The 22,628-nt window shown below is 50.7% G+C and overlaps 1 protein-coding gene across 1 annotated transcript in view; it reads left to right on the top strand.

Annotated features, from left to right (window-relative positions):
* The first annotated feature begins 3,395 nt into the window (after positions 1–3,395).
* GPC3 (glypican 3) overlaps positions 3,396–22,628 on the top strand; it is a 244,994-nt gene continuing 225,761 nt past the window's right edge. Inside the window, exons 1-2 of the mRNA XM_054388590.1 lie at positions 3,396–3,558; positions 17,170–17,331. Coding sequence (XP_054244565.1) covers positions 3,396–3,558; positions 17,170–17,331 — 325 coding nt within the window. The remainder of the gene's footprint in view (positions 3,559–17,169; positions 17,332–22,628) is intronic.

Below are 22,628 nucleotides of genomic sequence, written 5' to 3'. Positions count from 1 at the left end.
AGCAAAAAAAAAAAAAAATTAGTACTTAGCCACAACAAAGAAAAGCAGCCAAGGTCAGCAAGCCAGCAGAAGCACCAGTTAGTATCTTCTAGAGAGAAAAAGTCAAAACCAGCAAGAGTTAATTTACCCAACTAACTTTATGTTAGTAATCAGACCAATGGTATTATTTAGCCCTTGTCATTATTTTCCCTTTGCATCCAATGGTGATTTATTTATATTCTATTGCTTTCCTACTCGATCCATGGAAAATTTTTCCTAGGTGCAGCCTAAAGCTACCACCTCTGGGCAAAATGGAATTTCTGTATTCCTCCCAGTTCTTGCAAAGCTTTCTTGCTGCCTGGTCACTGTCAGTTTTGTCAGCTTTGCTTGACAGACAGAATAAACAGCAACATGCTCTGACAGTCACAGAATCACACAGAATCAGAGAATGGTTTGGGTTGGAAGGGACCTGAAAGATCATCCAGTTCCAACCCTACTGCCATGGGCAGGGTCACCTCCCATCAGCCCAGCTTGCTCAAGGGCTCATCCTACCTGGCCTTGGACACCTCCAGGGAGGGGACATCCACAGCCTCCCTGGACAACCTGTTCCAGTGTCTCCCCACCCTCACTCTAAAGAATTTCTTCCTCATCTCCAGTCTCGATCTCCCCTCTTCCAGCTCAAAGCCGTTGTCCCTTATCCTGTCACTGCAAGCTCTTGTTAGAGTCCGTCCCCAGCTCTCCTATAGTCCCCTTCAGGCACTGGAAGGCTGCTTAGGGTCTCCTGGAGCCTTCTGTTCACCAGGCTGAACTGCGGCATCCTGTCCCCATAGGAGAGGTGCTCCAACACTCTGATCATCTTTGTGGCCTCCTCTGGACCCTTTCCAGCAGCTCCAGGTCCTTCTTGTGCTGGGGGCACCAGAACTGAAGGCAGTGCTGCAGATGGGGTCTGAGCAGAGCAGAGGGGCAGAATCCCCTCCCTGTGCTGCTGCTCTCCCTGCTTTGGATGCAGCTCAGCACACAGCTGCCAGTGACCATTGCTGGCTCCTGGGCAGTTTGTCATCAACTGACACCCCCAAATCCTTCTCAAGCCATCCTCCACCCAGCCTCTATTTGTGCTTGAGATTGCCCTGACCCAGGTGCAGGGCAATCACTATGGTTGATTAAGATCTTCAAGACCATCAAGTCCAACCATTATCTAATTCTACGTTTAGCTCTACAATGTATTCCCCAACAGGACATGGTGCACATTCCAGCTTATTAGTCTCCTATCCATAATATATTTTAACAGTCTCTTTCCTGGCAGGCCTTTTCTTAGAACAAATACACAGGTTGGATTTTCATTTTTCATCCCCCTTCAAAATTTCAGAGTGATAAAGAGCTGGTAGTGAGCCACCAGCAATAATTTGATCCTGGATTTGCACTGGAAATTATAAATATTATTTCCCCCCACCCTGTTCTCCTGTTAATGTTTGCTCCTTCACTGTTTTTTCTCTGCAGAAGCAGCATGGTGCAGGCTGGGGGTGAGCAACGAGGAGACAGTCTGGGCAAGCCCAGTTTGGGCAGTTTTTCATACCTGGTCCTTGCTGTTTTAAAGGAGCCTTCCCTCACTCCTCACTGCCTGTGCCCCACTTTGTAGAGCTGCCTGCTGGGCAAAGAGCAGCATGGCCCTTCCCCCTGCATGTGCATCACCAATAGAAGGTTTTTTTGCTGGGGGATGGAGCTGGGCTGTCCTGGCTGCAGCAAGGATCCTCATGTCACTGTAGCTGGGGGACACAGATCCTGTTGGGGCTTCGTCTTGGTGAGTAAGGGATTTCCAATGGCTCCAGCTAGAAACTGGTGGGGAAATGGCCTCAATGGACCAATACAATCTACCCAAGGATGGCTGCCTGTCTCCAGTGTAGCCACTCTGGTAATGTGTCTAGTGCCCACCCATGGGCACCCTGGGGCCCTCTCAGAGACCAGGTTATCCAGGGCTTCACTACTATCCCTGGGAGCCTGTGCTGAGCACTGCTTTGCTGTCACTGCAGAATTCCCAGGTGAGTTCCCTCTCTCTCTGTTGATTGAATGGACATGGGGCTGGTTGCAGCATGTGTAACTGAGCCCTGCCTTGCAGCTCAAACTGGGAACCAGGAGGGCTTAAGAGATGTTTCATGTGCAAAATGCTGGGCTGGATTAAGTAGCTGCTTCACTGGTGAGGGGTCTGGAGGACAGGTCTGGTAATGAGTGGCTGAAGAAACTGGGGTTGTTCAGCCTGGAAAAAAGGAGGCTGAGGGGAGACCTTCTGGTTCTCTACAACTTCCCAAAAGGAGGTTGGAGCCAGGTGGGAGTTGGTTTCTTCTCCCAGGGAGCAAGTGATAGGATGAGAAGAAATGGCCTCAAGTTGCACCAGGGGGAAGTTTAGGTTGGACATTAGAAGAAACTTCTTCGCTGAAAGTGTTCTCAAAGGCTGGAACAAGCTGCCCAGAGAGGTGACTGAATTGCCATCTCTGGAGGTGTTTCAGAAGGACAGAGATATGGTGCTGAGGGACATGGTTTAACACCAGATTTTTTTAGGGTTAGAGAAGGCTTGGACTCAGTGATCTTACAGATCTTTTCCAACCAAAACTATTTTATGACAAGAGGAAACAGCCTCAAGTTATACCAAGGGAGGTTTAGGCTGAACATCAGGAACAGTTTCTTCCCTGAAAAGGTTGTCAAGCCCTGGAACAGGCTGCCCAGGGCAGTGGTTGAGTCCCCATCCCTGGAGGGATTTAAAAGCCATGTAGATGTGATGGGGAGGGACATGGTTTAGGGGTGGACGTGGCAGCGCTGGGTTAACAACTGATGATGATCTTCAAGGTCCTTTCCACTCTAAGCAGTTTTATTCATGGAATCATTAAAGGGTTGGAAAAGACCTTTAAGATCCCGAGTCCAACCATTCTCTAACTCTGCCAAGCCTGGTGCTAAGCCCTTGTCCTTCAGCACATCTCCGCTCTGTGACACCCCCTATGCTGTCTGTGCTCGCAGAAACCAACCCCCAGCCTCGCGTACCCGTGAAGTGCAAAAACACTGAGCCGCCCACTGCCCGTAACCCGCAGCGGGGCCGGTGCCTTATCCTTCCCTGCCGGGCAGGGACGGGGCGGAGCCAATGAGGGGCTGGGGCGGGGCCGCGCGCCGGGCCAAGGTGGGCTCTTGGGGAAGTAACCAATCAGCTTGGAGGCCGTTTGGGCGGGGGCCAATGAGGGCGGGGTGGGGCTGAACCAGTCCGGTCCCGGTGATCCGGGAGCGCGGAGGCAGGCGCGGAGCTGAGGTCTGCTCCCGCAGCTAGGTCTCTACGTGGCTCAGCCGGGCTGAACTCCACTCCCGCAGCCCGGTCCCTGTGCGGCCCGGCGGGCGATGGGTGCCGCAGGGCTATAAGAGCGGAGTGCCCCGGCAGGATGTCCGAGAGCGGCGGAGCGTTGCTGCTGGTGTTGGTGGCTGCGCTGCTCGGTGCCCCGGGAGGCGCTCAGCTGGCGGGGGAAGCCGCTTGCCGCCCGGTCCGTGCCGCTTTCCACGTGTTGCAGCCCGGAGCCAAGTGGGTGCCAGAAAGCCCCGTGCCAGGTGAGACCGCCCGGCCCTGTGGGCTGCCGCCGTTCTCTCCCGGGGCTCGCCAGGGATGCGTCGTGCTCGGGGTGGGGGCCGTTTGGGTTCTTTGGATGAAACGGTCGCAGCTCCTGTGCGGCTGCGGAGCCGGGTGCGGACAGCTGTGCTTTCCCGGTAGCTCAGTGGTGGTGGTTACGGCCGCCGGGTTCCGCACTCCGGGTGCGCCCAGTTGCATCCCGCTAGGGTCAAACGGAGCCTTGCCGTTCCGTCCCTGGGGTGGAAACCTCCTGTGTTAGGCAGATCTTTTATGGCTCTTGTTATGTTTGGGGAGGATTAGGGGAGTGTCTTGCTGCCTAGCGGTGGCCGAAGGGCAAAGCCGGTCTGCAGGGCAGCACCAGTCAGTTGCTCTGCCCGGGGGTCCGGTGCGAGGTGCCCGGGGGAACGCGGAGCCGCTTTCATAGAACCGCGGAATCGTTTCAGCTGCAAAAAAGCTTTAAGATTATCAAGGCAGTGCACCGTCTCCCTGGCACGAGTACGATCAGCAGATCACCTGAAGGCGGTCCCGCTCTGTAAAGCCACCCTTAGACTGTCCAGTCCCTCATCCCCAGCCTCAACGGCTGTTACAGCCCCCCGAAAATGGGTCTGGAAATACGTGGCACGGGGTTCCCTGAGCTGTACCTTGTCGGTGTGATGATCCAGGCAGGAGCTTATTTGGGTTGAAAAAGACTTTTAATATTAAGTCTGACTGTTCTCTAACTCTACCAAGTCGGGTGCTAAACCATGTCCCTCAGTACCGCATTTCTGCCTCTTTTAAATGATCTGAACAAGGTGCAGATGCTCCGCAATTAGTGTTACAGGTGGCTGCCTGCGTGATACCTCCCCACACCTCCCCACCTCCGCCCTACGAGGCTCCTTTCAGCAGGTGTGCCTCGTTCCTGTTTTTAAATATAAGCAAAGCAGTTGAATTTCCTGCCTTTTGAAGGTCCTTTTTTAGGTTTTTGGGATGTGGGGAGCATGGGCCCCTCCATGTGGGTGCTGTGTGCTGGGAATGTGTGCACAGAGGGATGGTTTTGGTAGCTGCGTTAGACAGCAGAAATTCAGTCTCCTCCAATCCTGCAGCCTGGCGTCTGGGTTGTTGTAGTGCAGGAGCACGCTTGGAGGTGGGCAGCAGCACGACCTAACTACTGTCAGCTGTGGCTGATTCTCTGGAGTAGTAGGAGGATGCAATTCATGGCAACAGCTTGACTGGAGCTAGATGAGAGGGGCAAAGACAGGGTGATGGGAGAGTGCTTCTCATGGGTTTTTCTGAAGCTGAGGCTGGATGCCAGCTCATGAGCCAGCCTCTGCTTCTGTGCTGGGGTAACGACTCACTAATAACTGAATTCTCTTTTTCCTTATGCTGCCTGTCTGCGTTTGCTGGCTCTGGTAGATCCGGGGAGCTCGGGAGCTGCCGCGGTGGGTTAAAGACGCAGCTGCAAATGCCTGCCCCGAAAAAGCTAATTATCAAAGTATGGGAAGGCAGAGGTAACAGGGAAACGTGATAGGCAAGGGAGGTGCAGTGAGGTCATCGCTAAGCAGGAGCTGCTTCTCGCAGCGCTGTGCTCACTTCTGTTTCTTGCGTTCAGTATGGCACTGGCTACGGGAGTTGCTTCGGCCACGATCTGCTCCAGCTCCGGAGAGGAAGGGGAGAAGCAGATTGCATAAGGCTAGGACTGCACGCTCTGTCTGCTGGTGCAAATCCCCAATCCTTCAGTCTTTAGGACTGTAGCAATGCCTCATCTTACCAACAGCTGGGAGATCTAGAGGAAAAATTTCGATGTCAGCCCTGGTGGAAGCAGGACCTCCCTTGTCCCTTTCTATCCTTGCATCCCCTCTGCATATAACTTTTTGTCTGCTCAATACTCCCTTCAGAGTAGCTGCAGGAGCAGCATTTCTCTTTTCTCTCAATTCCATGGGGCCTCGATCTCGTGGTCAGTGCTGGAAATAGTTTGTGATGAAATGTTTGTATGGAGAGTTGAAGGGAAGAGAAAGAGCTGCTCTTATCACCTCTGAAATGACAAATTCTGTTGTTTGTTTGTCATCAAAGAAAGAAATGTCTTCCCTTCTTTTGTGAAAGTCACTGAAATGTTTGCTCTGATCTCTGGGTAAATTTCTTGCAGCATATTTTCCCAGGGAAGGGTGATAGAGGGGCAGGCAGCCGGTGTGCTTTCAGGAGGGGCTGCTGGGCTGTCTGTGCTGCATTGTGGTCTTGGTGGCATCCTCCATCCTGAGCTGGGCTGTGATTACAGCAGGTGCCTTCACTGAGGAGGCATTTTCCTCACCCAGCAGGGTTCAGGTTGCTGGAGGCACTTGGTTTGTATTCTTGCTCCAGTGGGAGCTCCAGCTGCATCCCTGATACTCAGAAGGAGTAAGGAGCCTGTCGCCTCTCTGCAGAGCCTGTGGGTAGCTGGATCAATATCTCGTAACAGGGCTGGTGTTTCAAGTGAATGCTTCCAGCTTGTTGTGGTGATAAAGTTGCCACATATCAAATCGAAAGTGGATTTTACATTTGCCTAAGTACATAAACTTGATCATAATTAAAGCAGTGACTGCTTGCTTATACCTTGGCTCTGGCCCATTCTGTGTGACTCTGGGTAGTAATTACACTTTGGAGCACTCACTTCCCCTGGTAGCAGCTGCATAAATCTCTGTAATAGGGGAACATCACTCAAAGACTATTTTCCAGGCTTCTGTTTATTGCTTTTCTGCCTTTCATACATCTGTCAATTAAAAACAAAAGTTTTGGAGTTCCCAGCCATAAATCACCACGGAATCAATTCTGAGAACCTCTCCCTATAGATCATAGCACACTGGAGAAACTGAGGGTTGAAACAACTTACTGAAAACGTGGTTGGGTTGTTTTTTTTTTTTTTTTTTTTTTTTGACACAAACAGGAAACAATCACTCCTGAAAACCTCATTTTCAGTTGGGGCTGAAGGTGGAAGCAGAAGAAACACTGCTGAGCTGCCATCCACACTGGAGGAATGTCTCATGGCTCCGTTTTACTAGCTCAGAGGTGCATGGGGAGGAGGGGCATGGGCTCAGTGCTCCCTGTAGTGGAGTCGGGGATGGAAAAAAAAAGGCTGTTCTGATGAAATTGGGGGATGTTTCATGCTGTTTCATGAGCAGTATTAACGGTCCAGGAGTAATCCTAGCTGAGGGTGTGCAGCAAGCAGAAATTCAGTCTCCTCCAATCCTGGGGACTGGGTGTTTGTTAGTGCAGGAGCGTGCTTGGAGGTGAGGAGCAGCACGACCTAACTACCATCAGCTGTGGCTGACTCTCTGGAGTGGTAGGAGGATGTAATTCATGGCAACAGCTCTACTGGAGCTAGATGAGAGGGCTTGTGCTGGAGAGGGGCAAAGACAGGATGATGGGACTGTTTCTCATGGGTTTTTCTGAAGCTGAGGCTGGATGCCAGCTCATGAGCTCTGCTTCTGTGCTGGGGTAACGACTCATTAATAACTGAATTCTTTTTCTTATGCTGCCTGTCTTGGTTTTCTTCTTTCTTTTGTCTTACCCCTGAATAATTTTTCATATGTAAACAGTAATGGGAATTTCCTTTTCTCTCTCACTTTCTTTTTTTCCCCCCCGGTCTGTTTTTCTCTCCTCTTTGCCATCTGCATTTCTTTGAGCTTGTGGTGACATTCCAGGTAATGGGACTGGTATGTGTGAGTAGAGAGGAATGAGCAAGTTGTTGCCTTGGCAAAACAGGGACTGGGAAGGGATGTCTCTGTCCCTGGTTGTGTGGAAGCTGAGGAATAGTTTTCTCAGCAGAAGTACCTGCCAATGAGTCTGTTTTCCTCCCCCTGTTGCAGAGTGCAGTTTCCAGCTTTTTTTGTGTGTTCTCTTTGGTGGAAGCAAATATGGATTCACCCTAAGAAAAGAGAGGACAAGAGGACATCAACCTTTTCCTTTTGGAGCTGAGGTGTAAAGCTTTACAACTGGCTCAGCTTTCTTCTCTTCTGTTTTTTTGTTGCAGCTGATATGAGGGCCAACAGACAACTGAAAAACTAAAAACCCCCAACTTTTTCCACTGGGCTCAATGTGCCTTTGCTCAGAAGCAGACTCCCTTTGTGCTGCTTCTCTTTTCTTCTCTTGTTGTGTTTTTCTTTTCCTGAGTGAGACTAATAACATTCCTCCCTGTGCAGCTTTCCCCTTTAGCTTAGTGTGGTGGTTTAAGATCTTAGTTTACCAGATAATTGAGTTTTCTGTTCTTAATTATTTCAGGTCTGCAAGTTGCTCTCTTGGTAGTTATGAGTGCAGGAGCAGAACCCTAAAACACAGTAACCTCCCCAGGCAGTGCTTTTATAGCAAGATCATTAATTTTATTTTGCTTCCCAGGGGTTAATTTTAACAACATCCTGAAGAGTGTTCTTCCCAGGCTTTGGAATGGCTGTAGGGTGTGTGCATGTGAGTGGAACAAATGTGGATGGTGAAATGGGCACCCCCAAATTAACTCTCCTGTTTCTGATGACAGGATTGTTGATGCATTTGAACCTTTGCTAGGAGGAATCTTCCTCTGTAAAACCTCTCTATTTTCTCCATCAGGTGATAGGATGAGAGGAAATGACCTGAAATTGTGCCAGGGGAGGTTTAAGTTGGAGATTAGAAAGGGTTTCTTTATGGAAGGAGTGGTCAGGCATTGGAACAGGCTGCCCAGGGAAGTGGTGGACACTGTCCCTGGAGGTGTTTAAGAAACCTGTGGCCATGGCACTCTGGGACATGGTTTAGTGGCTCTGGTGGTCTTAGATTGATGGGGACTTGATGATCTTGGAACAGGCTGCCCAGGGGAGTTGTGGAGTCTCCCTCTCTGGAGATATTCAAAACCCACCTGGATTCTGTGTGATCTGCTCTAGGTGATCCTGCTCTGGCAGGGGGGTTGGACTGGATGAGCTTTTGAGGTCCCTTCCAGCCCCTAACATTCTGTGATTCTGTGATCTTAGAGTTCTTTTCCAACTGAAGCAGTTCTATGAGTCTTCCACTAAAAGATGTGGTGGGGTAAAGCATTGTATTTGCTTGGCAATCAATCTGGCCAACTCCAAGACTTGGGGAAGAATCCAGAGTCAGATGGCCTGGTGAAACACAAGATGGACTAGAAAAATAAAGGCTGATAAAGCAGTAATAAATATCCCATGAATGACCCATTCTGTTCCATCTTTAATCACCTATTGAAGGGGGGTTGGTTTAGAATTTATCTCTTTAATTAGGTTCAACAAAGATCAGCACTTAACCTGGATTCTGAACATTTGTGTTTCCTCCCTCCTCCCCTAGATGCTGAGCTTTAAAAGCCTGTGGCAGATGCATGACTTCCCCCCCTCCCCCCCCACCCCCGTCACAAAACTTAAAAGGTTTTTAATGAGAACCCATATATTGAAATAGCTCGGGGGGAAAGCCCACTGGATTTAAAGGCTGAATCACTGCTTGTAGCTGTTTAAAGCATGGTGCTGACTGTGAAACAATGGGAGAAAGGAAGTTAGAGAATCACAGAATTGTCAGGGTTGGAAGGGACTTCAAGGATCATCCAGTTCCAACCCCCCTGCCATGGGCAGGAACACCTAACACTACATCAGGTTGCTCACAGCTGCATCCAGCCTGGCTGCAAAAACCTCCAGGGGTGAAGTTTCTACCACCTGCCTGGGCAACCTGTTCCTAACTTCTTCTTAACATCCAATCTGAATCTACCCATTTCTATTTTTTTCCATTCCCCCCAGTCCTTTCACTCCCTGACACCCTAAGAAGTCCCTTCCCAGCTTTCTTTTATCCCCTTTCAGATACTGGAAGGTCTCAATAAGATCTCCTCAGAGCCTTCTCTTCTCCAAACTGCACAACCCCAACTCTCTGTCTGTCTCTATAGCAGAGGAGCTCCAGCCTTCTGTACATCCTCATGGCCTTTCTCTCTCTTATCATAAAGCAGCAGCTTTCTTATGGCTAACATTAGCAACTCAGTGAGCCAAGAGGGTGGGGAGGAAGCCCTTTGACACTCCCAGACTGCAGAAGGTGAAGGGTGATGCTGTGTGGGGCTGCAGAGCCCTCCTGCTCCATGGGGAGGAGGCAGCAGTAATGGCACATGAAGCAGGGACAGAGTCTTACTCTGGAATTGCCTGGGGTGAATTAGAGGGGGCTGTTAGCCTGGTCCAAGCTGCTGTTGGATTTTTGGGGACTGGCTTTTGTGCCTGCATGTCTTCATAGATTCATAGAATGGCTTGGGTTGGAAGGGACCTTAAACATCATCCAGTTCTAACCCCCCTGCCATGGACAGGGACACCTCTCACCAGTCCAGTTTGCTCCTGGGCTCATCCAGCCTGGTCTGGAACCCCTCCAGGGAGGGGACATCCACAACCTCCCTGGGCAACCTGTTCCAGTGTCTCACCAGCATCACTGTCTTGTCTGCCTGTAGCTTACAACAGGATTTGAGCTATCCTGGGATGCTTAAAATCCCAATAGAATCCTTCAGCCTCACAGCTGCCTGCAGATGATCTCAAAGGTTGGTTTGGTGGGTTTTTTTTATTTGACATTTAATCCACTGAAATTATTTCCACTTCTGCTGTCCTAGCCACCTATCAGTGAGAGTAATTGTACATCAAAGTCAAATGTAATGCTTGAAATTGACTGCCACAAAGTCTTCAGTGAAAATTCCTGTGTCAGGAGGAGGAAGAAGGCAGAGTGGAATGACTGCAGCTGGAGGGATCAGTTCTGTCAGCCAGGAGCATATGCACAATTACTGGAGCATTTACAGGGCTGTTCCCCAAGATGGCATAAATGGCACAGTGAATGCCAGGCTGGAAGGGACCTCAGGGATCATCTGGTCCAACCTTTCAAGGTAATAGTAAAGTTGAAATGAGCTGGCCCCAGCACCCTGTCAGGCTGAGTCTTCAAACTGCCCAGTGGAGGGCAATCCACTGCTTCTCTTGGGAGATGATTCCAATGTCTGAATGGTCTCATGGGGAACCATTTTTTTCTGGAGTCCAAGGGGGATCTCCCAAGCAGTAACTTGTCCCCATCCCCCCTTGTCTGTTCCATGGCACTCCTTGTACAAAGGGAGTCAGAGGGCTGGAGCACCTCTCCTATGAGGACAGGCTGAGAGAGTTGGGGTTGTGCAGTCTGGAGAAGAGAAGGCTCTGAGAAGACCTTCTTGTGGACTTGCAGGATCTGATGGGGGCTCCAAGAAAGCTGGGGAGGGACTTTTTAGGGTGCCAGGTAGGGATAGGACTGGGGGGAATGGATCCAAGTTAGAGGAGGGGAAATTTAGATTGAATGTTAGGAAGAAGTTCTTCCCCATGAGGGTGGTGAGAGACTGGCAGAGGTTGCCCAGGGAGGTGGTGGAAGCCTCATCCCTGGAGGTTTTTGCAGCCAGGCTGGATGTGGCTGTGAGCAACCTGCTGTAGTGTGAGGTGTCCCTGCCCATGGCAGGGGGGTTGGAACTGGCTGAGCCTTGAGATCCCTCCCAACCCTAACAATTCTGAGAGTCTCCACCCTGCTGGTACCCACCCTTTATGTACTGATCTGTGGTGAGAAGGTCTCCCCTAAGCCTCAAGGCTGAACAACTGCATCTCTCTCAGCCTTTCCTCACATGTCAGGACTGCCAGGCTTCTGATTATTCTTGTGGCCCTTTTCTGGAGGCTTTCCAGCCTGCCCACATATTTTTTTCTTGTACACTGAGGGTCAAAACTCCACACTGTGCTCCATGTGTGTGCTGACCAACACTGAGCAAAGTGGGACAAGGACTTCGTTATCTCTGCTGGTGATCCCTTGTGGATGCAGCCCAGCATCCTGCTGGCTTTCTTTGCTGCTGCAGCAGCACTGTTCACTCATGCTGAGCTTGTTATCCACCAAGACTCCCAGGTCCCTTCCCACAGGGTTGCTCTCCAGCCAGGTGGATCTCAGTCTGAGCTGCACTCCTGGGTTATATGCTCCCTACATTTGTGCCTATTGAATTTCACAAGGCTTTTGCTACTCCTTCAGCCTGTCCAGGTCAGTGCTTGATGGTGCCAATGGAAATGGCTGAAACCAGCTCCTCATCCATGCCAGCTGAGTGTTGGAGGGTGAGGCTTCCATGCATAGCATTGCACCAGTGTTAGTGGCTGGACTTGTATGATCTTAAAGATCTTTTCCAACTGAACCAATTCTCTGCTGTTGCTGATCTTGCCTAGGTTGGTATGTGAGCATCCAAATGCAATTTAATAAAACCTGGGAGTAATCTGGGGGACACATTTTCCAAAAGAAAAAAAAAAAAAGGAATCTGTAGTGATTGATGATGAGAGGAGGAGGTTGTTTGCAAGGGCATTAGGAGGTGTAATGGCTTGAAACTTGAAGCAAAAGGGAGGTGTGTAGGTGGGGGAGATAAAAACAGCCTTAGCAGTGAGGGCCATTAGGCAACAGCATGGACTTTGCTATCTCCCAAGTGGGAGCTATCACTGGAGGTGTTTGTGTTAGATAAAATACTTTGGGGAGTGGGAGTGGGTTGGGAGGCAGGGGGTAGGATTTGATGACTCACAGGAACCTTCCCTTTGCATTTATAAGACCAGGAATGTGTGGCAGTTTAATTCATGCTGGTGCTGGTAGCCTTGTGGTGTGTTTCTTTCTGCATTCACCCTGCCTGTGGAGCACTCAGGGTTTGCCCTGCTCCTGGGCTGCAGGATCTGGGTCTCTTAGGTGGTGCTGCAGCGTGAGTGCAGAAGAGGCTCACAGAATCACTAAGGTTGGAAAAGATCTCAAAGCTCACAGGATGGTAGGGGTTGGAAGGGACCCCTGAAGATCATCATCAAGTCCCCCCCCCCCCGCCAAAGCAGGATCACCTAGAGCAGGTTACACAGGTGCACAACCACGTGGGATTTGAAAGTCTCCAGAGACAGAGACTCCACCACATCTCTGGGCAGCCTGCTCCAGGGTTCTGTCACCCTTAAGTTATAGAAGTTCCTCCTCAAGTTTGGGTGGAACTCCTTATGTTTGAGTTTGTGCCTGTTACCCCTTGTCCTGTCACTGGGCACCACTTGAACAAAGCTTGGTCCCATCCTCCTGACACCCATCCATGAAGTATTGATCAGCATTGATGAAGTTTCCTCCTCAGCCTGTTCCTCTCCAGACTAAAAAATCCAAATCTAATCAAATCCAACTATCAACCTCTCCAAGCAACAGCATGATCAGACCCCCAACATATCCAAGGAACAACAATGTGCTCTTGTGGCCAAGAGAGCCAATGGAATCCTGGGGTGTATCAAGACAAGTGTCCAGCAGGGCTAAGGAGGTTCTTCTGCCTCTCTACTCTGCCCTGCTGAGACCACAGCTGCAATCCTGTGTCCAGTTTTGGGCTCCCCAGTCCAAGAGAGACAGAGACCTGCTGGAGAGAGTCCAACAGAGAGCCATGAGGATGCTTAGGGGACTTGAGCATCTCCCTTGTGAAGAGAGACTGAGAGCCCTGGGGCTGTTTAGTCTGAAGAAGAGAAGGCTGAGAGGGATCTGATCAATGTCTATCAATAGCTGAGGGGTGGGGGGTCAGGAGGAGGGGGCCAGGCTCTTTTGGGTGGTGCACAGTGATAAGGAACACCAGGTTCAACCTTGAACATAGAAGATTTCAGCTCAACATGAGGAGAAACTTCTTTACAGTGAGGGTGACAGAGCCCTGGAGCAGGCTTCCCAGGAAGGTTGTGGAGTCTCCTTCCACCTGGATGCATTCCTGTGCAGACTACCCTAAGTGATCCTGCTCTGGCAGGGGGGTTGGACCTGATGATCTCTGGAGGTCCCTTCCAGCCTCTCATACATTGTGATATTTGCAGGTCAAAAAGCATTCAGGAGGCTCAGGGAGACCTTATTGCTCTCCAACTACCTAAAAGGAGGTTGTAGGTGGGGGTTGGTCTCTTCTCCCAAGCAAGCAGTGACAGACACAGGCTCTAGCTACTCCAGGGGAGGTTTGGGCTGGGTGTCAGGAAGAAATTCTTCCCAAAAAAGAATGATTGGCCTTTGGGATGTGCTGCCCAGGGAAGTGGTGGGTCACCATTCCAGAAGTGTTTAAAAAGAGACTAGATGAGGCACTTAGTGCCATGGGTTAGTTGATTTGGTGATGTTGGGTGATAGCTTGGACCTGATGATTTCAAAGGTCCTTTCCAAGCTGGTTAATTCTGTGATTCACTGTCCCCATTTCATTGATGTCTGCTGGGGCTAGGGTCAGCAGGGTAGGGTGATGGTTCCTGGGGGACTGAGGTCCTGAGCATCAGAACTTTTTTTCCTTACTCTTGGGATGTACAGCTGGGACTGTTTGGCTCTGCTCACCATCTGGGGAAGCCAGATCTAGAAAATAGCTGGCAGATGGGAGTCAGGCCCCCATTCCCTGGCCCCCTGCCCCCAGAAGGAGCTTGTCCCTGGTAGCTGATAAAAGCCTGTCCTGCCTTTATTGACCTGTTGCATTTACTGTGACGTTTCTGGTCACCAGTGTTAGTTGGCTGTCACTGTAAAGCATTTTAAGCTGTCAGAGTTAATTCCCAGGCTTTTTCCTCTACCTCCTCCTCCTCCCTCTCTGTGATTGCCCTGCTACAGCATGTGTCTGTCTTCACCAAAAACAAAAATCCATTTAAGGAGAGAAATTTGCTTAATTGCTAAAAAGAAGGATGGGATGTGAGGAGATGACCTTGCTGCTTCCTATTTCTAGCTTTGACTTGCATGGATCTCCTAATTGCTAGCTCTCACATTTTGTATTGGTGTTGCCATTAATCATGGAAGGCTTTTTTCTTTTCTTTTAAATACATTTTAATGTGCAATAAATGTTGGAGGAAATAAGCTTTGTATGAACAAGAAATTTCTGGCTGCATTGTGTTAAAGGGACCTGCTATGGCTTTTTGCAGTGTAAATTGTTCATTTGACTTGAGCAAACCTCTTTGACTTGCTGTTGTGTAAGAGCTTCTCTTGTTCTCCCTCTCTGCTCTGCTCTTTTGAGACCCCACCTGCAGCACTGCCTCCAGTTCTGGTGCCCCCAGCACAAGAAGGACCTGGAGCTGCTGGAGAAGGTCCAGAGAAAGCCACAAAGATGAGCAAAGGGTTGGAGTACCTCTGCTATGGGGACAGGATGCCAGAGTTCACTTGGAGAGAAGAAGGCTCCAGGGGGACCTTAGGGCAGCCATCCAGTACCTGAAGGGGCTCCAGGAGAGCTGGGGAGGGACTATTGACAAAGGCTTGGAGTGACAGAATGAGGGACAATGGCTTTGAGCTGGGAGAGGGGAGATGGAGACTGGAGATGAGGAAGAAATTCTTTAGAGTGAGGGTGAGAGGAGATCCTGGAACAGGTTGCCCAGGGAGGTTGTGAATGCCCTCTCCATGGAGGTGTTCTGGGCCAGGTTGGGTGAGACCTTGAGCAACCTGGACTGGTGGGAGGTGTCCCTGTCCCTGGCAGTGGAGGATAGAACTGGATGATCTTGAGGGTCCCTTCCAACCCAACCCATTCTGTGATCTATGATTAATGCCATGTCTTGCTGTCACCTGGTTTTGGGGTCCATCTTGTATTTTTGAAGCATGAAATCCCTGTGGATGTGCTCCTCTGGGGTGGGTTAGTTCCCAGACCCCTGTGACTCGGTCTTTAGACGCCAGCAATTCTGGCTCCATTGGGGATCTTGCTGAAGGAGTTTGTGCTGAGGCTGTGGGTGGAGATAGAGCTAGGATGGTGCTGTAGGTCCAGCTGCTTTCACTTCCTTTGCCATGTGTTATTTTGGAGCAGGGCTTGCATAGCTTTAAAGCTCCTTTCCACTGGTGCAGATGAAGAGTGCTGGGGAAGGGTTGGGGCTGGAGGGGAGGAAGGTTTCTGCTGTCTTTACTCCCAAGGGCTGGCAGCTGGTTCTCCCTTGCTGGTGTGCATGGCTCTTCTTCAGTAAGTACACAACTGAACTGACATTAATATTAATCCTGCTTTTCTAGAACACCCTGGCAAAAAATGACTTTTGACACTTTACAGTGCTTAGTGAGAGAGTGGATCTGGTAAAAGGTTCTTGAGGAGAAGCTGGAAGGCTGTGTGATCCTGCCCAGAGCAAGGGTGTGAATTACCAAACGTTTCTTTATGGAGGTAGGAAAAAAAGCTTCATAGAATTATTGTGGCTGGAAAAGGCCTTTAAGATCACTGAGTCCAACCAAACTCTGACTATCAAACCTGGTTCTAAACCATGTCCCTCAGCACCACATCTCTGCTGCTTTTCAGCACCTCCAGGGATGGGGATTCAACCAGCTCCCTGGGCAGCCTGTGCCAGTGGATGGGGGTGTAGGAGCTGGAGATGCAGCATGCTGGCAGGCATGCATAGCAAGCTCCTAGGGGCTAGCACTTGAGACCTGGCTAAATGGCAGAGCTCAGAAGGTTGTGATCAACAGTGGAGGGTCTAGTTAGAGACCTGAAGCTGGTGGTGTTGAGCAGGAGTCAGTACTGGGTCTGGTCTTGTTCAACATCTTCGTCAGTTTGCTGATGATAGCAGACTGGGAGCAGTGGCTGACAGCCCTTCAGCCTGTGCTGCATTCAGTGAGACCTGGCCAGGCTGCAGAGCTGGGCAGAGGGAACCTCATGGAGTTCAACCACGGCAAGTGTAGGGTCCTGCACCTGGGGAGGAACAACCTCCTGCACCAGGACAGGTGAGGGGTGACCTGCTGGGAAGCAGCTGTGTGGAGAAGGACCTTGGAGTTCTGGTGGACCAATTCACTATGATCACCAACGTGCCCTCATGGCCAAGAAGGCCAATGGTGTTCTGGGGCACATGAAGAGTGTGACCAGCAGGTCAGGGAGGTTCTCCTCCCCCTCTACTCTGCCCTGGTGAGGCCACAACTGGACTATTGTGTCCAGTTCTGGGCTCCCCCATTCCCAAGACAGGGAACTGCTGGAGAGAGTCCAACAGAGGGCCACAAAGATGCTGAGGGGCCTGGAGCCTCTCGCCTATGAGGAGAGGCTGAGAGACCTGGGGCTGGTTAGCCTGGAGAAGAGCAGCCTGAGAGGGGATCTGATGAATAGCTGAAGGGTGGCTGTCATGAGGATGGAGCTGGGCTCTTTTCAGTGGTGCCCAGTGATAGGACAAGGGACAATGGGCACAAACTGCAACCCAGGAGGTTTGATTTGAACTGAATGAAAAAAAATTTGACTTGGAGGCTGGTGGAGCCCTGGAGCAGGCTGCCCAGAGAGGTTGTGGAACCTCTTTCTCTAGAACCTTTCAAAACCCACCTGCACAGTGTGGTCCTGTGCAACCTGCTGTGGATGACCCTGCTTTAATAGGGAGGTTGGACTGGCTGATCTCCAGAGGTCCCTTCCAACCCCTACCGTTCTGTGATTCTCTGTGACTCTGACTCTGCCACACCAGTCTTATCCTTATCTCCTTCTCTGGAGACTTTCAAAGCCCACCTGGATGCATTCCTGTGTGGACTACCCTTGGTGACCCTGCTTTGGCAAGTGATCTCTTCCAAACTCTAACCTTCTATGATTCTGTGATCTTTTTGCCAAGCTGCTTGCTTGGGACAAGAGCCAGAAATGTCCTCCAGCTACCCAAACAGTAACTGCAGTGTTGCCAGCTGTTGGAACTGCTTTCCTCTGCAGTTCCTAACACAGATTTTTCTGCCCTCCTTGTGTCTCTCTGCAGGGTCTGATCTGCAAGTATGCATCCCCAAGGGCTCCACGTGCTGCTCCAGGAAGATGGAGGAGAAGTACCAGGCGACAGCCCGCCTGAACTTGGAGCAGCTCCTGCAGGCTGCCAGCATGGAGCTCAAGTTCCTCATCATCCAGAACGCTGCTGTCTTCCAAGGTGAGCACTGGGGGTGGCCCAGGCAGTTTCAAACCATCCCCTGGCAGTTGGAAGTGCAGGTGGCAAGAAGAGGAAGATACTTCTGCTCCTCTTCCTCTGGCAACTGGAAGTGCAGGTGGCAGGAAGAGGAAGATGCTTCTGCTTCTCTTCCTCTGGCAACTGGAAGTGCAGGTGGCAGGAAGAGGAAGATGCTTCTGCTCCTCTTCCTCTAGCAATTGGAAGTGCAGGTGGAAGGAAGAGGAAGATGCTTCTGCTCCTCTTCCTCTAGCAATTGGAAGTGCAGGTGGAAGGAGGAGGAAGATACTTCTGCTCCTCTTCCTCTAGCAATTGGAAGTGCAGGTGGAAGGAGGAGGAAGATGCTTCTGCTCCTCTTCCTCTAGCAATTGGAAGTGCAGGTGGAAGGAGGAGGAAGATGCTTCTGCTCCTCTTCCTCTAGCAATTGGAAGTGCAGGTGGAAGGAGGAGGAAGATGCTTCTGCTCCTCTTCCTCTAGCAACTGGAAGTGCAGGTGGCAGGAAGAGGAGATGCTTCTGCTCCTCTTCCTCTGGCAATTGGAAGTGGAGGTGGCTGAAAAAGGAGATGCTTCTGCTCCTTTTCCTCATCCCCTGGCAATTGGAAGTGCAGGTGGCAGGAAGAGGAGATGCTTCTGCTCCTCTTCCTCATCCCTTGGCAATTGGAAGTGCAGGTGGCAGGAAGAGGAGATGCTTCTGTTCCTCTTCCTCATCCCCTGGCAATTGGAAGTGCAGGTGGCAGGAAGAGGAGATGCTTCCGCTCCTCTTCCTCTTCCTCTGGCAATTGGAAGTGCAGGTGGCAGGAAGAGGAGATGCTTCCGCTCCTCTTCCTCTTCCTCTGGCAATTGGAAGTGCAGGTGGCAGGAAGAGGAGATACTTCTGCTCCTCTTCCTCTGGCAACTGGAAGTGCAGGTGGCAGGAAGAGGAGATGCTTCTGCTCCTTTTCCTCATCCCCTGGCAGTTGGAAGTGCAGGTGGCAGGAAGAGGAGATGCTTCTGCTCCTTTTCCTCATCCCCTGGCAGTTGGAAGTGCAGGTGGCAGGAAGCTTTCTGTTCACTTGGTTTGTTATGTTTGTAGACATTGGATATGCTTGTTTAGGACAAAAGTCACATGTGGTGGTTTGGTTTCTGCAAGGCTTGTCCCAAACATTCCCAGCATTATTTTGGTTGCAAAAGACCTTTAAGGTCATCAGCTCCAACCGTTCTTTAACTCTATCAAGGCTGGTGCCAAGCCATGTCCCCCAGCACATCTCTGCCCCCAGGGATGGGGATTCAACCACCTCCCTGGGCAGCCTGTTCCAGTGTTGGTTTGCTGTAGCTGAAACAGCAAATATGAATGGAAAGATTAAACCTCTTCAAGTGTAAATGGGAAAAAATAAATGAAAACCTACTTACCCTAGAGTTAAAATATCTCTGCAAGCACTGTCTTGCCTGATTTGTGCCAGTCCTGAAAACCCGGGGTGCAGTCACAACCATCTGGTTGTCACTCCAGGCACACCCTGAGTGGAATGTGAGTTTTGGACTTGAAAGGGCAGTTCATCAGACTTGGAGACTTGTGTGCTTTTGTTATCTTTAAGTGTAGTCTCCAGGCTGGACATGAGAAGAAAAAAAAAAAAAATCAATGAAAGGGTTGCCAGGGACTGAAACAGGCTGCCCAGGGAGGTGGTGGAGTCACCACCCTTGGAGGTGTGTAAAAGCTCTGTGGATGTGGTGCTTGGGGATGTGGCTTAGTGGTGGACTTTGTATAACAACTTTAAAGGTTGGAGTCAATGATCTTGAAGTCTTTTCTAACCTAAATGGTTCTGTGATAGAGGAATGCTTTTTTTTTTTTTTTTTGGTAGGTGGATGTTTTGGTTGCTTGTTGTTGTTGAAGAGGATCCTGCTGGCTGCAGTGCCAGAGGCTGTCCTAGCTGTAGAAATTGTGCTTGGACCCACCAGAATGGTGGTGGTCTGACTGTTCTGTTTCTTGGTACTGCTCATGGTAGGAGGTGAATTATCTCAAGCCATCACTAAAGGTGCTGGTGCTGGAGTGCAGTGTCTCCAATGGCTCAGTGGCCAGGTGGAGTGGGTGACATGTGGTGTCCTTCCGGGCTCCACAGTGGGGCCAGTGCTGTTTGATATCTTCATCAGTGCTGTAGACAGCAAGAGTGAGGGCACCCTCAGCAAGGCTGCTGATGACAGCAGGCTGAGTGGTGCAGCTGACATGGTTGAAGGATGGGATGTCATCCAGGGGGACCTGGACAGAGCAAGTGAGCTCAGGTGAACCTCATGATGTTCAATAAGGTGAAGTGCAAGGTCCTGCAGCTGGGTCAGGGCAATCCTTGTTGTCAGTCCATGCTGGGGGATGATGGAGTTGAGAGCAGCCCTGCAGAGAAGGTCTTGAAGATGCTGGTGGGAGAGAAGCTGGACAGGAGCCAGCAATAGGCACTGGCAGCACAGAAGACCAATGGCAGCCTGGGCTGCATCCAAAGCAGTGTGGCCAGAGCTGGAGAGAGAGGATCCTGGCACTCTGCTCTGCTGAGACCTCACCTGCAGGGCTGGGGCCAGCTTCCACACAAGAGGGACATGGACCTTCTGGAGTGGGTCCAGAGGAGGCCACAAAGATGATCAGGAGGTTGGAGCACCTCTCCTGAGAAGACAGGTTTAGAGTTGGGGCTGTTCAGCCTGGAGAAGAGAAGGCTCTGGGGAGACCTAGAGCTGCATTTCACTATCTGAAGAGGACCTTACAGGAAGGCTGAGGAGGGACTGTTCAGAAGGGCATGTGGGGATAGGACAAGGGCAATGGTTTGAAACTGGAGCAGGGCAGATCTAGGTTGGACATCAGGAGGAAGCTGTTCACAGTGAGAGTGGTGAAACACTACAACAGGTTGCCCAGAGAGGTGGTGGAGGCCCCATCCCTGGAGACATTTAAGGTCAGACTCATTGTGTCCCTGGGCAGCCTGAACTAGGTGGAGATGTCCCTTCTGCCTGCAGGGAGGTTGGACAAGGTGACGTTTGAGGGTTCCTTCTGACCTGCTGAGTTCTGTGATTCTTAATCAAACTCTGCCAGTATGCTGTTTGCTTCCTTCCATGTTGCCAGGGTAAGGGCTCTGAGAGCTGGTTGCAGGTCAGCAGGCTGGGGGCTGCTCTGGATTGTAGGGTGCCCACCACAGGGATGTGCCTGGGACTGACTTCAACTCTAATGGAGCTGCTGGAGCAGTCAGGGAAGAAGAGGCACTTGTGACCATTGCTGGAGCCTCTGTGGTCCCTGAGCATCTGCTGTAGGTCCTGCTCCCATGTGGTATTTCTGCTCAAAGCTGGAGACAGGTGCCCTGTGGCTTCAGGGAGGGGGGCTGCAGGAGTGGGATAGCTCAAAGCAGTGCCAGCTCTCACAAGCACACTCCGGCAGAGGAGTTGGAGGGGACCTCTGGAGATCATTGAGTCCAAACCCCCTGCCAAAGCAGGGTCACCTAGGGCAGACCACATAGAAACTCATCCAGATGAGTCTTGAAAGGCTCTAGAGAAGGAGACACAGGGATTTCTCGAGATATCATCTAGTCCAGCTCCCCTGCCAAAGCAAAGAGCAAGTTCTCCGTATGGACCTTGCATTGAGTCAGATCCTGGCATCAGCTGGAGATCCTGCACACAGGATGGTTAATTGCACTGTTGTCCAGAGCAGGGTGGCACATGGGTGTCCTAAGCCCTCACACTGCAGAGACAACCCTGCAATCCTTTAGAGTTAATTTGATTGTTTTTAGCCTGGCATCTAAAGGGGCTGCTGGTCTGACAAACAAACAAACAAAAAAATCTCACACAGATGTTATTATTTTGCACCAAATTTAATTTCTTCCTGCTGAAGCTGGAGTGGCTTCTCTGTTGATAAAGATCAAGGGGAATTGCCTGGCATTTACAGGCAATCTCAGCCAGGCCTCTCTGTTACAATGTTCACTTAGCAAAGTTTGATTAGATTATTAGTTTTAGACCCTTGGGCTTTTGCTTTATTGCAGTGAAGAAGGAAAAGTCCCAACCAAAAAAAAAGAGAAAATCCTTCTTTCACTAAATTCAAATGGGACAATTAGCTCCTGGTCTTACCTTGCAGGCATTTTGGAATCATATGGAGATGATTTAAGTGGTGATTGAATCCTTTGGAAACTGGCTGCATTTGACAGTGATGGAATGGGTTGGAGCTGCCTTGGCTGCAGTTTAGATCTCACTTGAGTACAGAGCTTTCTGCTTTCACAGGGTGCACCTCTGCTGGCATCCCTCCCCCATGCTACACCTCTCAGCTTGGGTTTTCAGCTGACAGCAGCTCTGTTGCCTGTCATGATCCTCTTCAGTGATGATCTGGATGAGGGGATTGAGTAAGTTTGCAGATGACACCAAGTTGGGAGCAGGTGTGGATCTGTTAGAGGGTAGGAGGGCTCTGCAGAGGGACTTTGCCAGGCTGGACAGATGGGCAGAGTCCAAGGACATGAGATAGAACAAGTTTAAGTGCCAGGTTCCACACATTGGCCACAACAACCCCAGGCTGGGGACAGAGTGGCTGGAGAGCAGCCAGGCAGAGAGGGTACTGGTGGCCAGCAGCTGAACATTGAGCCAGAAGTGTGCCCAGGTGGCCAAGAAGGCCAATGGCATCCTGGCCTGCATCAGCAATAGTGTGGGCAGCAGGAGCAGGGAAGTCATCCTGCCTTGTGCTCAGCACTGGTTAGACCACACCTTGAGTGCTGTGTCCAGTTCTGGGCTCCTCAGTTCAAGAAAGATGTTGAGATGGTGGAAGATGTCCAGAGAAGGGCAAGAAGGCTGGGGAGGGGTCTGGAGCACAGCCCTGTGAGGAGAGGCTGAGGGAGCTGGGAGTGTTCAGCCTGGAGAAGAGGAGGCTCAGGGGAGACCTCATTGCTCTCTACAACTACCTGAAGGGAGGTTGTAGCCAGGTGGGGGTTGGTCTCTTTTCCCAGGCAAGCTGCAGCAGAACAAGAGGACACAGTCTCAAGCTGTGCAGGGGGAAGTTTAGGCTTGGTCTTAGAAAGAAGTTCTTCCCAGAAAGAGAGATTGGCCTTTGGGATGTGCTGCCCAGGGAGGTGGTGGGGTCATCGTCACTGGAGGTGTTTAAGCAAAGCCTGGATGAGGCACTTAGTGCCATGGTCTGGGTGATTAGTTAGGGTTGGGTGATCAGTCGGATTTGATGATCTTGGAAGTCTCTTCCAACCTGGTTGATTCTGTGATTCTATGAAGCTTGGCTGAACCACCTCACTTCCAAACTTTCTGATGTGTCTTTTGACAAGTGACATTTAGTACTGCTCTGGGTTCTC

The sequence above is a fragment of the Indicator indicator genome, chromosome 17 (genome assembly GCF_027791375.1).
Source record: "Indicator indicator isolate 239-I01 chromosome 17, UM_Iind_1.1, whole genome shotgun sequence".
Lineage (NCBI taxonomy): Eukaryota > Metazoa > Chordata > Aves > Piciformes > Indicatoridae > Indicator > Indicator indicator.
Note: the sequence above shows the minus strand (reverse complement) of the source record. Positions and strands in the feature narration are given on the sequence as shown.